Genomic DNA, 18,498 nt, shown 5'->3' on the forward strand with positions numbered 1-18,498 from the left:
GAAAACTGTTAGATGTAAAGAAAATACAACTAAGACATTGAAGCGGTTAGCTGTTAAGATACCAGTGATCACAATATCAGTACCGGTGATGGTATGGAAGGTTCAATTAAGTGTTATGTTACTGACAAGTTAAGGTAGAGTGGCAAGGCCAGACAGGTTAGTGAAAGTTGTGACACGGCCAGAGGTCGAGCAGCAAGCGAAGGAAGAAAACGAGTAAGTAGCTGACAAGTTAATGAGTGGATGTGGTTTGGATTACCACAGCAGGAGGGGGGGGGGGGGGCAGACGATGCTACGCCACCACATGACTGTGGAAGGTAACAGCACGCCAAGGTTGTGTCTGTATCTAAAGCTAAAATTTACTTCGTCGCCAGAGACATTAAAATCCCTTCCAAATGAGTATAGAAAATCTAAAGGCGTTGATGTCGCATTAAATAGACTATTCCCATAAAATATTGTCTTGTTTGTACAATTAATAATAACAAATTATTAACATTTATATGTGAAATTGTTTACAGCACCAGTAACAAAAGCTTTGGTTCTTTGGGGCTCACAATGCTGTGTTGGAAAAACATATCTGACTTTAGGTTTTCATTTATGCTATTTTTCTCTTGACAGCTTGCATGACGGTGGATAGGCGCTGTTACATGTTTACATAGTTACCACTATATGTTAGTTACATGTAGAAAGGTACAAACATGCTGCAAATTCCTACATGAACCAGTGTTTATCAAACAGTGCAGAATTGGTAAGAGACAATATCCACATCACTAACCATTGCTTTTCAGGATAAGGCACAATACAAAATACAATTTGTGTTATTAATCTGACAATATGTAACTAAAGAAATACAATAGTCAATTACATTTCCTCATGCTTGTATAGTGTACGTTTTACAATCACTTAAAACCCATATAAAACTGAATTCATCAAATGGTGATCAGGCATACTGTAACACTTATAAGGAAGTCAGTCACAGAATACCGCTGAGGAGGCAGGAGGAGTGCGTTTAGGGGCGTGACCTCTTGGCACCACATTGCAACTTGACAAAGTATTCATTGCGAATTAAAGAGACATTTTATACTGAAAATTGTTGTTAGACATATGGTATACAGGTAGACTTGAGTGAACTGTTAAATGTGCGGACTTTTTTCAGATAATCGTTCAGGTACATTACACAATGTGAGTGGCAAATGTTAAAAGCTGGCTGTGTACACTCTGATTACTGCAGCTGTAGTGCTATCATCTCCTTTTTCTGTCACAATATAAAATATTTGCCTTCGCAACTCCCCATCAAATGTAACTTGTTTCTTGATGTAAATAAAATGGATATTCAGTATTGTACCAGTCTCAGGGTACACCCTTGTCCTAATGGACTGTTCTTATATCGTCTTATTTAATTGAAATTTATTTGTGTTTTGCAGTTTATTATTTAATAATTTGCTGGGGGTTTTATGATTCATAAGATTTCATTACGATAAATGCAATAGTGCACAACCAGATGCCTAGACTAGTAATTGAACCTCTACATGAATTTAGGGGTGTTTGTTCACTCTTCTCTGGCAGGAAAGTAAAAAATTACTTCAAATGATGATTAATATTACATTACATTAGTTTACATTTACTTTCATTCCAATTGATCAACAGTGAGGAGCTTCTCCAGGATGTAGAACATGCCAGAAGAACAATGTACATGACAAATATTTACAACTAAAACAAAGAAGGTAATGTACCTTTTTAATGGACACTGTTTGAAAGGGTCATTTTACAACACTTATTTACTAAGATTGCATTAATGCACTCAATTTAAAAATAAAGTAATAAACATAAAATAGAACTACTACAATATTTATTTACAATGAACACATCACTAAACACACACACACACACACACACACACACACACACACACACACACACACACACAAAAGTCAGATGGTTCTACTGAGAAATGGAGTAGAAGGAGTTGGCCAAAAATAAATCCTTTAGGCTTCTCTTAAACTGAATTTCATTGGTTGTTATGCTTTTTATGGCTGCTGGCAAGGTATTGAAAGTGTGTATTTGGGAATAATGCACACCTTTCTGTACAATAGTAAGTGACTTTAAATCCTCGTGAAGTCATTTATAGTATTGACTCCATGAACTGAACTGTTGGTTTGAAAAAGTGATACATTTTTAATGGCAAATACCATTAAGGAATAAATATATTGGGAAGCATTAGTTAGTATCCCTAGTCCCCTAAACAGGCCTCTGCAGGATATTCTTGAGTTCATACCACATATCACTCTTATTGCATGTTTTTGTGCCCAGAAAACTTTAGCTTGGCTTGTCCCAAAAAATAATCCCATATGACGTTATGGAATGAAAGTAAGCATAGTATGCCAGCTTTTTCATTTTTATATCCCCTATGTCTGACACAATTCGCATTGCAAATAGAGATTTGTTTATATGCTTCAGCAGTTCTGTGGTGTGCTCCTCCCAGTTGAATTATTATCAAGCTGTAATCCCCAGAATTTAATACTGTGCACTCCTTATATCTGCTTGTCGTTGTATGTTAGATGTATACTCATGGAACACCCATTACAAGTTCTGAACTACACGTATTGTGTTTTTTGAAAGTTTAGTGACAAAGAATTGGCAAGGAACCAGTGATTAATGTCCACAAATACTTTAGTAGCCGATCTTTCTAAGACTACACTTGATTTGCTGTTTATTACAATGTTTGTATCATCAGCAAACAAAACAATCTTGGCATCTGGTAATGTTACTGATGAAAGGTTATTGATATATACAAGAAAAAGTAAGGGTCATAAGATGGAATCTTGTGGGACCCCACATCTAATTAGTTCCATGTTGGATGACGCCTGATAGCTTGATACATGTCTCTTTCCTAATAACACCCTTTGTTTTCTGCCAGAGATATAAGATTTGAACCATATTACAGCATTTCCTGTTACACCATAATATTCTAATTTACTTAAAAGGCTATTGCGATTTAAAAAGTCAAATGCCTTTGACACCAGCTGCCTGCAATTTTTTGTTTAATGAATTAAGTACACTTTCACACTAAGTGTAGACAGTATTCTCAGTATCATATCTCTTTACAAATTCTAACTGCAACTTTGACTGTATGTTATTTGTGATAAGATGGAGATATAGCCGATTGTATATTACCTTTCAAAAATTTTTGAGAATGCTTGCAAAAGTGAAATTGGGGATGGAAATTTGATGCTATTTCTTTATCTCTCTTCTCAAACAGTGGCTTAACTTCGGCATATTTCAACCAATCAGGAAATATTCCACTGATGAACAACTGGTTACACAGATAGCTTAATATGTTACTTAAATCCGAATCACATTCTTTAATCAACTCCATTGACATTTCATCATACCCACTAGATGGTTTTGATTTTAAAGATTTTATTATGATTGACATTACTTCTGCTGGGATAGTGAGGTTCAAATCCATATTATGGAAGTTACTAGAAATCTCTGGTCTGAGGTATCCCATGCCAGCAACTACAGAACCTGACAATCCCATCTTTCAGTAACAGTTATAAAATGTTTGTTAGAAAGTTCTGCAACGCTATACACATCTGTCACCAACATATCATTTACTCTTAATTCTATTTGCCCCTCTTAATGTCTGGTTCTATTGGTCTCCTCCTTCAGTACGTCTCATATTGTCTTTATTTTGTTACCTGATATGACTATCTATTCCTTGTATTATATTTGCTCTGATGTCTGTGTTACAGTCTTTAATATTTTGCAGTATTTCTTGTAATGTGCTATAACATCAACATCAGAACTGTTTCAGATTGACAGATATAGTTTTCTTTTTTCTTTTATTTTTTTTTACAGGATACCTCAGTGTCTTGAGTAATCTATGGCCTCTCTGTAGACCTTGTTCTAACGTGGGTTCAAATAAGGTAAGCACTTTATTAGCAAAAGTATTATAGTCTCCATTCATTCCACAAGCACTGTAAACATTGCTCCAGTCAATGTCTCTGAGGAGTGTCCTAAAATAATCAATTTTTGGCTTATTTATTACCCTCTTGAGTTCAGATATAACAGGTTTCATATCCTGTTCAGCATTAACGTAATTCAGAAAGACCTGTATGTCATGATCTGAGAGGCCATTGACTTTTGGTTTTGTAATATAATTTTCTTCATTGGAGTTTTCTATGAAGATATTATCAATGGCTGTTTTTGAGCAATTGGCTACACTAGTTGGAAACTTTACAGTGGGAATTAAGTTGAATGATAGTGTTACTAACTCAGATATGTTATTTGGAAAGTCTTTAAGGAAATCTACGTTGAAGTCAACAGCAAACAGTATTTCTTTGTTTTTGTTTGTTAAATGGGCATTTACAGCTTCAAGATGGTTTATGAACAGATTAAAGTTACTTGCAGGTGCTCGATATACACTTAGTACTATGAAGGATTTTTTGTTAAATTCTACTTCTGTTGCACATGCTTCCATATGCTGTTGTAGGCAAAATTTATGAGTGTCTATGTTCTTAAATTTATGACCGTTTGTGATAAATGTATCCACACCTCCTTTGTCCATTTCTGCTCAACAAAAGTGAAATGCTAACCTAAATCCTGTAACACTTAAAAGTTCTATACCAGTGGTCACATTATGTTCAGAGAGGCGCATTATTAATTTCAATTCATAATTTTGTTACCATGAGCCATTCCTTTATTTGTAGGGTATGTGACAAAAAGTTGTGCATTGCTTGGGACTATTAATGCGCTACTATGTATATTCAAATCTCCATCGATTCTAAACTTATGTCAAGGATGATTCTTGGCTAATTTCGAACCATCTTGAAGTTCTTCTTTTACTATGGTTGTATGTAAAAAAATGTACTGCTATTTGAGATACAGATCTCCATTATTATGCTGTTAATATGTGTACTTACCAGACATGCCCCTTTCTTGCTTGGATACTGTATTTAATGTCATAGCAGACCAGATAAGGAGACAATTAAATTTGATCTCTCAGTTTATCAATTCTCATTGGAGTATTATTTTTAGTATCACTGTTTCTAAGTAGTAAATGTACAGTCATTTTCTGTAAGTTTCCAATCAATAGTGTCATTAAAAATAGTGTCAAATATATGAAAATACTGATTCAACATATCTTTCTCTTCTGTTACAATCTTTGCCATTACCCTTTGTAATATGCTCATTTAAGTAATTGTAATCTAAAAATTCTTGTATGTTCAACACTATTATCTGATATCAGACGTAATCTGAAGGACCAAATGGGGTCAGATAATTGGTAACTATTAATTCATCCTGAAGCACCATTGTAGAAAATTAGGGATTATGATGTAAGAGAGCTATAGCTGACAAAGGAATAAGCAGGAAGATGGTGGTTCTTGATATCCATGTATCTTAAGCACGTTATCAGAATTTCTGTAGACAAGGAATTACATTTGTATTAACTTACAGTACTATGAGGTGTTTTAATATATGGAAATAGTAACTTAACTTACTGTCTGATGTTCTGCCCCAACCAGAAACAGTGGCTTTATAATTTACAAATGTCTCATTAGCAATCGAATATGATGGCAGGGCCACTAATTGGATGGTCGCTGTAATAATAATAAAAAATATTCATTTGAGGCATAATAACAAGACGACAGCCAGAAAGTGCATATGTCACTTTAAAACACTGTGTACAACTTGTTTCTACCTTGCTGCAGTTAGTGAAAGGAGTCCACATTGTACCCAAAGTCAGTTAGCTCATTGTCACTAAACCCATTAGCTTTCATTTTTAATTCCAAAGTTTATAATTCTAAAGGTGTAGTAGTAACTGCATTGATTAGTTAATGTTTAACCTAAGGAAGAGGAATGTAAGACATCTAAGGTCTATTGACTTCATTGATTTTTTCATGACCCAAGCACATTGCTGGTCTTTTAAATGCAGCTTCATAAAGACATAAGTTAACAAACATCAAACTGTCGCCAGTTGCTCAGATAGGGAAATTATTGTCATCTCAGCACAACAGAAAAAAATACAATGGTGACCATTAAAATACAAACATCATGAATGAAGTATCCTATATATGTCAAATTGACATTAGTGTGATAAACACTTGTATATAACCTATTAGGGATACCATTTTGACTGCAAAAGATAGAGTAATTCTCATGATCATACATGTTGTATGCATTACTCTTCTCATGAAAAATCCAAGTATTAGACCTCCTTCTTGTGCCTTAATCGCAATCTCGAAAAAATCGGTAAGAAATGGCACTATTTTACTTTTGCCTTAGTCATTTGCTCCCAACAAGTTTTCGGCAAACTTTAGAGTTTCACACAAACATGATACAAAAATTCGGAACAGCTACTAAGACATAAGGCTGTGAAAATTTGGAAAGATGTCCTGAAATCACAAAAAGTTAGGTAATTAGTAATGCACTTTAATAACTTTTTTGTAGAGCTGGTACACATTGAATAATAACCATTGTTGTAGATGACTTAACTTCGCAAGATTCATACAAAATATGCCGAGAAATACTGCATTAAAAATTGTAGTGAAAGTGGATTTGAAACTGTAAAAGCCTTCCTCAGTCAAAAATAGTACTCCTAAATGTAATATCAGCTTTAAGCAGCTACTTATGCAATATGTAAATGTAGATCATGAGAGTCATTTCATTTCTTGAGAACAAGTATCTCTGAAAAAGTAAAAACACTAATTTTCAACACATCTATGTATACTTAAATACAATTAAAAAGAAGATCTTAAATTTTACTTTAATGATAATGATTTGACGAAAAAATTGAAGAAATGTATGATGAAATAAAAGAAATTATTCAGATAGTGAAGGGAGACGAAAATTTAATAGTCATGGATGACTGGAATTCGGTAGTAGGAAAAGGGAGAGAAGGAAACGTAGTAGGTGATTATGGATTGGGGGTAAGAAATGAAAGAGGAAGCCGCCTGGTAGAATTTTGCACAGAGCACAACTTAATCATTGATAGCACTTGGTTCAAGAATCATAAAAGAAGGTTGTATACATGGAAGAAACCTGGAGATACTGGCAGATTTCAGATAGATTATATAATGGTAAGACAGAGATTTAGGAACCAGGTTTTAAATTGAAAGACATTTCCAGGGGCAGATGTGGACTCGGGCCACATTCTATTAGTTATGACCTGAAGATTGAAACTGAAGAAACTGCAAAAAGGTGGGAATATAAGGAGGTGGGACCAGGATATACTGAAAGAACCAGAGGTTGTAGAGAATTTCAGGGAGCGCGTAAGGGAACAAATGGCAGGAATGGGGGAAAGAAATACAGTAGAATTAGAATGGGTTGCTTTGAGGGATGAAGTAGTGAAGGCAGCCGAGGATAAAGTAGGTAAAAAGACGATGGCTAGTAGAAATCCATGGGTAACAGAAGAAATATTGAATTTAATGGATGAAAGGAGAAAACATAAAAATGCAGTAAATGAAGCAGGCAAAAAGGAATACAAACGCCTCAGAAATGATATTGACAGGAGATGCAAAATGGCTAAGCAGGGTTGGCTAGAGGATATATGTAAGGATGTAGAGGCTTATCGCACTAGGGGTACGATAGATACTGCCTACAGGAAAAGTAAAGAGACCATTGGAGAAAAGAGAACCACTTGCATGAATATCAAGAGCTCAGATGGAAACCCAGTTCTAAGAAAAGAAGGGAAATCAGAGAGGTGGAAGGAGTATGAGAAGGTCTATACAAGGGCGATGTACTTGAGGACAATATTATGGAAATGGAAGAGGATGTAGATGAAGATCAAATGGGAGATATGACACTGCGTGAAGAGTTTGACAGAGCACTGAAAGACCTGAGTCGAAATAAGGCCCCCGGAGTAGAGAACATTCTATTCGAACTAATGACAGGCTTGGGAGAGCCAGTCCTGACAAAACTCTACCATCTGGTATACAAGATGTATGAGACAGGCGAAATACCCTCAGACTTCATGAAGAATATAATAATCCCAGTCCCAAAGAAAGCAGGTGTTGACAGATGTAAAAATTACCGAACAATCAGTTTAATAAGCCACAGCTGCAAAATGCTAACGCGAATTCTTTACAGACGAATGGAAAAACTAGTAGAAGCCGACCTTGGGGAAGATCAGTTTGGATTCCATAAAAATATTGGAACATGTGAGGCAATACTGATCCTACGGCTTATCTTAGAAGCTAGATTAAGGAAAGACAAACATAAGTTTTTAGCATTTTTAGACTTAGAGAAAGCTTTTGACAATGTTGACTGGAATTCTCTCTTTCAAATTCTAAAAGTGGCAGAGGTAAAATACAGGGAGCGAAAGGCTATTTACAATCTGTACAGAAACCAGATGGCAGCTATAAGAGTCGAGGGGCACGAAAAGGAAGCAGTGGTTGGGAAGGGAGTGAGACAGGGTTGTAGCCTCTCCCCGATGTTATTTATCTGTATATTGAGCAGGGAGTGAAGGAAACAAAAGAAAAATTCGGTGTAGGTATTAAAATCCATGGAGAAGTAATAAAAACGTCGACGTTCACCGATGACATTGCAATTCTGTCAGAGACAGCAAAAGACTTGGAAGAGCAGTTGAATGGAATGGATGGTGTGTTGAAGGGAGGATATAAGATGAACATCAACAAAAGCAAAACGAGGAAAATGGAATGTAGTCGAATTAAGTCGGGTGATGCTGAGATAATTAGATTAGGAAATGAGACACTTAAAGTAGTAAAGGAGTTTTGTTATTTGAGGAGCAAAATAACAGATGATGGTTGAAGAAGAGAGGATATAAAATGTAGACTGGCAATGGGAAGGAAAGCGTTTCTGAGGAGGAGAAATTTGTTAACATCGAGTATTGGTTTAAGTGTTAGGATGTCGTTTCTGAAAGTATTTGTATGGAGTGTAGCCATGTATGGAAGTGAAACATGGACGATAAATAGTTTAGACAAGAAGAGAATAGAAGCTTTCGAAATGTGGTGCTACAGAAGAATGCTGAAGATTAGATGGGTAGATCACATAACTAACGAGGAGGTGTTGAATAGGATTGGGGAGAAGAGAAGTTTGTGGCACAACTTGACTAGAAGAAGGGATCGGTTGGTAGGACACGTTCTGAGGCATCAAGGGATCACCAATTTAGTATTGGAGGGCAGCGTGGAGGGTAAAAATCGTAGAGGAAGACCAAGAGATGAATACACCAATCAGATTCAGAAGGATGTAGGTTGCAGCAGGTACTCGGAGATGAAGCAGCTTGCACAGGATAGAGTAGCATGGAGAGCTGCATCAAACCAGTCTCAGGACTGAGGATCACAACATATACATTGCATATTTTTGTATTAATTATAAAACTATTAATTAATGTAAAACTGAAAAATTAATACTAAAATTTCATAAGTTTCCGTTATTTTCGCTCATATGTTGACGTATGCATTCATCACTTCCACCAATTTGCAGTGGATCTTGTAACTCGTGTTCTTCGATGTTGAATCCAACGTCTGATAATTTCCCGTGTAATTTGAATAACAGTGAACATATAGAATGGAGAATCGAAATCCTGCTTTTTTACAGTAGCATTTGCTGCCACGAATCTTTCTGCATTGGAATGAAATCGTGTTAAGCAATCCCTTTAGAGATTGTCTTTTATTCAATGGCACTGTAGTCATACCGCCAATATCCTTCTTCCGGCCCCACTTCAGGACGTTTTTTCCATAAACTCATCACTGTCTGAACTTGCAGATAAGTTCTGTATGTGTGATAATGAACTGCATCCTTAGCTGAATGTAATGATGATAAGGTCCCATACTCCGAGGAGTGTAGGGGACGATGTGGGAGACCTGCACCACCGAGTAGCCTAGCGGGGGTGGTTTGCCGTTGCCTTCCTCCGACCGTAATGGGGATGAATTATGATGATGAAGACGACATAACAACACCCACTCATCTCGAGGCTGGAGGCAGGCGTGCTAAATTGGATTAGGTGTTCGTAGCAGCTTTAGAAAAGCGAAAAAATCTCTGATGGTCTATAGAAGTTTTCAAGACACCTCCATAAAGTTCCACAACGCAATTTTCAGTTGTTTCCACAATCTTTTTGTGCAGCTAGATCTTTCGAAAACAAAATATCTTTTACTCTGGGAAACATTACTCCCAAGTGTAGTACAAAATGCATCTTTCCTCTGTCGAAACAGAGTACAGGTGATACCTGAACCAGTTATTGCAAGGATAAATAGAATGTTGTCAATAACATCTTTGTATCTGAAGAACGTTTTGGTGTACAGTGCATCTGCTGTGTTACTCCTTATCGATTTGAAAAACCACATTGTCTGGCACTAAAGCCTTCATCAAACCTGAAAGAAAATTTTTCTCTCAGCATACAGAACAGAATCGTGTGAGGAAAAAAATGAAATTGTAGTTTTCACAGTCAACACATCTTTATTCTTTATCACCTGCTTGGTTATCATTTGTGTTCGCTGAAGTTCCTTCTGGAGCAATGAAATGAAGCTGGATTTGTTTTCTTCATTTGATAACAATTTATCCATAGGCATCTGCCGAAACATCAACGAGTACTGCCGCACAATATTTTAACCAGAAGCGAACAGCTATTTTGGTGTTTTCTGATCCTTTTATTTTCTTTTGTGGGATACCCACCGAAGCCTACCACAAATTTTGACCATGATGTCGCTGTGAGTAAGCCAAAAAGTTTTTTGAAATGGCAGAAATACATTCTTTGCTCTTACTCATTTCTATGTCACTTGTTTAGGGTATCACGGGAGCGTAAAATGTGGACTTTCTCCCTTTGCAAATCCCTTCTTCAGAAAAAATTATAGTCGAACTTGAACAAGTTTGTGCTTGATATAGTTCTTCAGATCATCAGGCAGCTTAGAGACTATCATCCTGTTGTAAAGCATGAAAAGATTCAGAGCTATTTTTCCTATTTTCATTTTTATATAGGTAGAAATTACCGACAGAGACGGCACTGCATATTTACGTCAGAAACGCATGTTCTCGAAATTGCTGTTCAGAATTCTATCTATTCCAGTTGTAGTCTTCACCTTCACCCGCTCCATTACTTATTGACATTAAATGTTTAACAGTTGGAAAAGGATTGTGACTGGAAAACGGCTGTGTTAGCATATTAACGTCACTGTTGTCCCTTGCGACACGGGACGATGTCACGTCAATGTGTTTTTCCACGGTAGCCGATTCACCGCTGCAGAAGTTCTCAATTTCGTCAGTTGCGTTTTAAAATGCAGCTAACCCTATAGTATAGCGAGTGAGGAAGCTGTCCGGTACACCTTGTCCACGAGCCATTTCACCAGAACTCTTCACTGTTTTCATGAGATTTTGCTCAAATTTCACATCCTTACTAATATTATTCATACTAACATCCATACTAACGTTATAATTACGAAAGAAACACCGTCTGTTACGCTTTCACGACTAAACTGTTGAACCGATTTTGATAAATTTGGTATGGAGATAGCTCGAATGCTGAGGAAGAGTATAGCCTACTGTAGAAAGTGTGTAGAAAACCATTTTTATTGATTTGAAGGATATAACGCCTCTCCCCATGAACCATGGACCTTACTGTTGGTGGGAGGGAGGGTGTGTGTGTGGGGGGGGGGGGGGAGGGATTGCGTGCCTCAGCGATACAGATAGCAACTACAACAGTGGGGTAACTGTTGAGAGGCCAGACAAATGTGTGGTTCCTGAAGAAGGGCAGCAAACTTTTCAGTCGTTGCAGGGGAAGCAGTCTGGTTGATTGAGTGATCTGGCCTTGTAACATTAACCAAAACTGCGTTTCTGTGCTGGTTCTGCGAACACCTGAATGCAAGGGAAAACTACAGGCGTAATTTTTCCCGAGGACATGCAGATTTACTGTATGGTTAAATGATGATGGCGTCTCTTGAGTAAAATATTCCGGAGACAATATAGTCCCTCATTCGGATCTGGGTGGGGACTTCTCTGGAGGACGTCGTTACCTGGAGAAACAAAACTGACGTTCTACGGATTGGAGTGTGGAAAATCAGATCCCTTAATAGGGCAGGCAGATTAGAAAATTTAAAAAGGTAAATGGATAGGTTAAAGTTAGATATATTGGGAACTAGCGAAGTTCGCTAGCAGGAGGAAAAAGATTGCTGGTCAGGTGAATACAGGGTTATAAATACAAGATCAAGTAGGAGTAATGCAGGAGTAAGTTTAATAATGAATAAAAAATATGAACTTGGTTAAACTATTAAGAACGACATTGCGAACGCATTTTTGTAGCCAAGATAGACACGAAGCCCACGCCTACCACAGTAGTACAAGTTTAAATCCCAACTAGCTCCGCAGATGACGAAGAGATTGAAGTACTGTATAATGAGATAAAAGAAATAATTCAGATAGTGAAGGGAGACGAAACTTTAATAGTCATGGGGAACTGTAATTCAATAGTAGGAAAACGAAGAGAAGGAAAACCAGTAGGTGAACATGGAATGGGGATTAGAAATGAAAGAGGAAGCCGCCTGGTGGTATTTTGCACAGAGCATAACTTAATCATAGTTAACATCTGGTTTACGAATCATGAAAGAAGGTTGTAAACATGGAAGAGGCCTGGCCACACTGGAAGGTTTCAAACAGATTATATAATTGTAAGACAGGAATTTAGGAAACAGGGGCAGATGTGGACTCTGTCCACAATCTATTGGTTACGAATTGTAGTTTAAACTTGAAGAAACTGCAAACTGAAAGAACCACAGGTTGTGAAGAGTTTCAGAGAGATCATCAGGGAACGATTGACAAGAATGGGAGAAAGAAATACAGAAGAAGAAAATGGGTAGCTTTGAGAGATGAAATAGTGAAGGCTGCACGGGATAAAGTAGGTAACAAGACAAGAGCTATTAAAAATCGTTGGGTAACAGAAGAGATATGGAATTTAACTGATGAAAGGAGGAAATATAAAAATTCAGGTAATGAAGCTGGCAAACAGGAATACAACCGTCTCAAAAATGAGATCGCCAGCAAGTGCAAAATGGCTAAGCAGGGATGGCTAGAGGACAGATGTAAGGATGGAGAGACTTCTCTCACCAGGGGTAAGATGCTGCCTCCAGGAAAATTATAGAGACCTTTGGAGAAAAGAGAACTACTTGTATGAATACGAAGGACTGAGATGGAAAAGCAGTTATAAACATAGAAGGGAAAGCAGAAAAGTGGAAGGAGTATATAGAAGGCCTATCTACACAAGGGTGATGTACTTGAGGACAATATTATGGAAATGGAAGAAGACGTAGATGAAGATGAAATGGGAGATACCATACCTCGTGAAGAATTTGACAGAGCATTGAAAGACCTAAGTCGAAACAAGGTCCTGGGAGTATACAACGTTCCATTAGAACTACTGACAGTCTTGGGAGAGTCAGCCCTGACAAAATTCTACCATCTGGTGAACAAAATTTATGAGAGTTCAACAAGAAAATAATAATTCCAATCCCAAAGAAAGCAGGTGTTGACACATGTGAAAATTACCGGACTATTAGTTTAATAAATCACGGTTGCAAAATAATAACATGATTCTTTAGAGACGAATGGAAAAACTGGTCGAAGCCAACCTTGGTGAAGATCAGCTGGGATCCCGTAGAAATGTTGGAAGACGTGAGGCAATTCTGACCCTACAACTTATCATAGAAGATATATTAAGACAAGGCAAACCTACATTTCTAACATTTGTAATCTTAGAGAGAGCTTTCACAATTAATAAAAATAAATATTACAGAGTGACAGTCAATGAAATACTTGGAAAAAACGTAAATTAGTTACAAACTACGGTGTGCACACACTTTATGCAACATGCAAACGTCGCTACAGGTTTTTGGGTTTAGTTTATGATATGTTCGATATGCCTACCATCATTGACGGTGATGTGGTGCAGACGAATAGTGAAATTCTACATGACCCGCTGAAATGTCGGAACATCAGTGCTGTCGATGAGCCGACCGTAGCGACCGAGCTGTTCTAGGCGCTTCAATCCGGAACCACGTGGTTGCTACGGTCGCAAGTTCGAATCCTGCCTTGGGCATGGATGTGTGTGATGTCCTTGGATTAGTTAGGTTTACATAGTTCTAAGTCTAGGGGACTGATGACCACAGATGTTAAGTCCCATAGTGCTTAGAACTATTTTTGCTGTCGATGACCTCCTGAATGGCTGTTTCCAGCTCATCAATGGTTTTGAGGTTATTGCTGTACACCTTAGCTTTAATACAGCCCCACAAAAAGGAGTCGCATGCGTTCGGATCAAGAGACTATGGCGGCCAGGAGAGGCTCATGCCAGTGGCCTCTCGCTAACCCAGAGCCTGAATGCGGTCCCAAAGTGCTCCTCCAGAACATCAAACACTCTCCTGCTTCGACGGGATCGAGCTCCATCTTGCATGAATCAAATCTTGTCGATGTCAGGGTCACTTTCGATAATGGGGATGAAATCATCTTCCAAAACATTCACGTACGGTTCGATACTCACCGTGCCACCAGGGAATATCGCACCGATTATTCCGTGACTGGACATTGCAGACCAACAAGGCACCCGTTGAGGGGAAAGAGACCTCCCGATCGCGAAATACGGATTCTCAATCCCCCCCATGCGCGAATTTTGCTTATTGACGAGCCCATCCAAATTGACGTTGGCTTCGTAGCTAACATAAACCATATTAATTCCCATCACGCCCCGCGGTTAACCGTGCAGTTTGAACGTCCTAACCTAAACCGTTCAGAACATATGAAGATTTTATATCACATTGTTCAATAATTAATACACTGTGCATTGTTTATACATACATTTAGTCTGAATGTGAAACAATTTAATGGCTGAACCTTAATGAGAGTTTTAAAGAGGGTTGAATAAGTTGTAACATGGTGCATTAAGCAACCCTGTATTGTCTGTTAGCGACGCCGTCGAAGTAAGTGAGTGAGTGCGCGAAGTTAGTTAGGATCAGAACAAAATGTTTACCTGTACTCTTGAAAAAATCCATGGCCAAAACAGTGCCTCCAGTAAGCACATAATCTCAATCACACATATCTAACTTCCTTCATGCATTCACGCTTTAACACGTTTTGAGGACAACTGCGTTAGCAAAAATTTAAAGAAACGGCATGAAGTTGTAACGTTATGAGACCATTTTTCCCAAGTCTGTCCCATAACTAAATAAAACCAGAGTTAAGAGGGCCAATAAAATCGAGCTATCTAACTATCGAAATAGTTTTGTAGAGTTCATTCAACGTTATTGCCATAATTCTACAAACATTTAAAATGAAATAAAAATACATATGACTCAGCAACCAGCAGTATCAGTTGATGTTATCATTAATTCTATGACCCTTGAAGACTATTTAGTCAGGTACATGAGCTCACCTTCTTGGTTCTATCAAAAGATATGTCATAAGCTGATCTTATTTTTCCACTCAGGGGACTGAAATGGTACTTCACATAAGCTAAAACCACAATCGGACAGCAAACTAACTAGAAACGTAATGATTACTTCATGAGGATAAGCTCCAATAACTGCAACAAGTTCCATCTTAAGCGTGTTACCAACAGCACAGTCGGAAAATCCATAGTGTATATCAAACCGGCATCTACGTGACACAATGGCGTCACAGTAACCAGTCAACATACACTCCTCAAATTTAACACTCATGTCTGAACAAAACAGATATCTGATACAACAATAACGTCTACTTCTGTCCTTGTACGCACTCGTTACATTGTCACATCGTTCTTTCCAACCATAGCTCCCTCATTTAGAGCTATTAGCAGGTGCAGTCTACCTACATTTCTCTCCCCCAGAACACGCTGTATCACAAAATATCACTTTTCTACACATTTAAAAGTGTTCATGAGTGATATTATCATTACTAGGCAGCAGCAGCAGCAAAAACAGTAGTAGTAACAGTAGTGGTAGATCTAACTTTATTAGTTTTTAGTGAGTGTTTTTATTCACATTGTCCCTACATGCAATCCAGTCATTTCATTTGTATTAAAAGCATTTGATTACTGTTTGTCATATTAAAACTATCATTATTTATTAGGTAACTAAGATGAAAAAATACTTGTGTGAGAAACCCAGGTCCGATGTGACTGATATGACCAGTTGAAATATACAAATAAATAAATAAGAACAAAGAAACAGAAGAATCATATCTTCCGTCGAATGTAAACTTACAGCTTAGGGTTACTTCGGGTTTCAGGAGGACAACAGCCACGTCATGTTTGAGAGACGTGCTCGTGTAGGAAGGGTGGACTACACCCTCGCGGCTGTAAATGCGCTCCAAGTTGTCCTCCCCGTCGAAGGAGTACAGTTTGATAGTCCCCAGCGTCACTTGAAACGTATCGAAACTGTACAAGAGAAACAAATGACCAGAGACAGTTTAAAAATATATATATACGAATTCTGTATTACAAATAAATGACATCTTAATAATAAAAGTTGTATAGGGTGTTAAAGTAGAATCGAGAGGGAAAATTTAGCACCACAGAGCACCAGAGAAAGAAAAAGGCTTCTAAAAGTACCAGAAAGACTAGAATCAAAATGCGAAAACGAATGTTGTAAGTGTCTGAACATCTAATGGGGGTTCTAGGCGCGCAGTCCAGAACCGTGCGACTGCTACGGTCGCAGGTTCGAATCCTGCCTCGGGCATGGATGTGTGTGATGTCCTTAGGTTAGTTAGGTTTAAGTAGTTCTAAGTTCTAGGGGACTGATGACCGCAGCAGTTGAGTCCCAAGTGCTCAGAGCCATTTGAACCATTTGAACCATCTAATGGGGATAGTTGTACAAATGGGTAGATGAGATAAAGAAGGACATGGGAGAGATTAGTACCATACTAGAGATAGTATATAACAGAAATGAAGAGGTGCAATGAAGATATCAGAATTTTATTAGATTACCATCATGTTGGTAACAATTTGGCCAGATTAATGTGTCTAATTTGGTATGTGAAATTCTGAACGTTGGATTTCTTGGCCAACATAAGCAGATGCGTGATTTGACGAAAGGGGCTTTTGCGGTCAGCTACGCTCGTCAAAATAAGGATGGTATCTATCAGCTAAGCGACGGTTTTTGCTAAGTACATTGCAGGACAGGACGAGCTTTTAGCCAGCTGCAACAAATGGTCCAATATACGAGATGTATGCAATGGTGGCTTCTGCTACAGTATGAACGACGACTACATTCAAATACTTTTTAATTCTGTGATAGTTCAGTGTTTCATCATAGCGCAGATCCATACGTACCAGCATACTCAACGCACTGAGGTGGGTCTATTGAGAGAATATTATTACAAATATCACTAAGATGAGGGAAGGTATATTATCATAGTAAAAGCCATTTAAAATTAAAAAACTGCTAAATGCTTCATGAGCAAGGTATTGGACGATAACTTATGACTCTAACCATCATCCCTGAAAGCCACTCATCTGTAGACATTTTTTTCTTGAGTTATTGTGCTTCTTACATACAATGGTTGCACCGACACGGCATTATCATTTAGAATATGGATGTATGTATGTTGTTATATCTTTTTTGTACTGCAAATGTGTTACACCATCTGATATTCCACAACAAATAAAAGTAGTATGGCGATTCCCAAGTCACGCTTTATTAACTGTTTCTGAGTTATGTAACTAAAAGGTTAGTAGGCCAACATTAGAAAAACCTATAAGGTGTCAGGCAAATCCAACACCCTACATGAAAACCCTGACATAATAAGCAAATTTACTAGTATGTCACATAGCTCCGAATAAATCGTGACATGAAATTAACCAAAGTAATACGAGTAATGAGTGAGCAAATGGAATACCACAGACTAACACAAGAATGCCTAAATGCATGTCGTACCTTCCCACCGTGAGGCAGACGCAGTTCCGAGGGGAGAAACGAGGACAGAAGCCGAGAGCAGAACCGTGTTAAGCTAGATAAGGTAGGGGCTGGGCACCCACGCTGCGAGCCTACCTGTACGACTATACAACCCGCACGTTTTAGCGTGAGGCTTTTTCGCGTCTCAGGTACGTCAAGGATCACCCCCAGCCCATGTTAAAAGCTAGAGCCCTCCAGAAAAACAGTATAGATCTTACGATAACGCTAAAAGGACCACACTAGCTGCAGGGTTTAGCGTGAGACTTTTTAGCGTCTCTGTTACGTTGCAAACTTTAAAAACATTGCCCCACCACGAAAAGTATAACGTTTCTCATTGGATAGACAGAATTTTTGTAGGCGGAGCTTAAGGTTAACACTGAGACCCTGATTGGTCAGATGAAAACATAGCCAGATAGTTTTTTTAAACTAACTTCGGTAAATTGTAGTAAGGAGAAGTTAGACGAGAGTTGGTTCCGAGACGGCGAGCTGGACGGCTGGTGCGCCGGCCGCTGTCGCCCTGACGCTGCCTAAACACCGACAAGGTAATGAACGCACGCGATGCCGCATTTTTGAGCGCATAAGGCTTCACTCAGAACTGCAGAAGTCTCATCTGTTACACCCCCTCTTTGCG

The 18,498-nt window shown here is 38.2% G+C and overlaps 1 protein-coding gene across 1 annotated transcript in view; it reads right to left on the bottom strand.

The window, feature by feature from the left end:
- The window catches only part of LOC126284610 (brachyurin-like), a 200,200-nt gene that overhangs the window by 79,563 nt on the left and 102,139 nt on the right, over window positions 1-18,498 (bottom strand). Inside the window, exons 4-5 of the mRNA XM_049983671.1 lie at window positions 16,179-16,351; window positions 5,502-5,600 (exon numbers count right to left, since the gene is read on the bottom strand). Of these exons, the coding sequence (XP_049839628.1) occupies window positions 5,502-5,600; window positions 16,179-16,351 (272 nt within the window). The remainder of the gene's footprint in view (window positions 1-5,501; window positions 5,601-16,178; window positions 16,352-18,498) is intronic.

Source organism: Schistocerca gregaria, chromosome 8, assembly GCF_023897955.1.
Source record: "Schistocerca gregaria isolate iqSchGreg1 chromosome 8, iqSchGreg1.2, whole genome shotgun sequence".
NCBI lineage: Eukaryota > Metazoa > Arthropoda > Insecta > Orthoptera > Acrididae > Schistocerca > Schistocerca gregaria.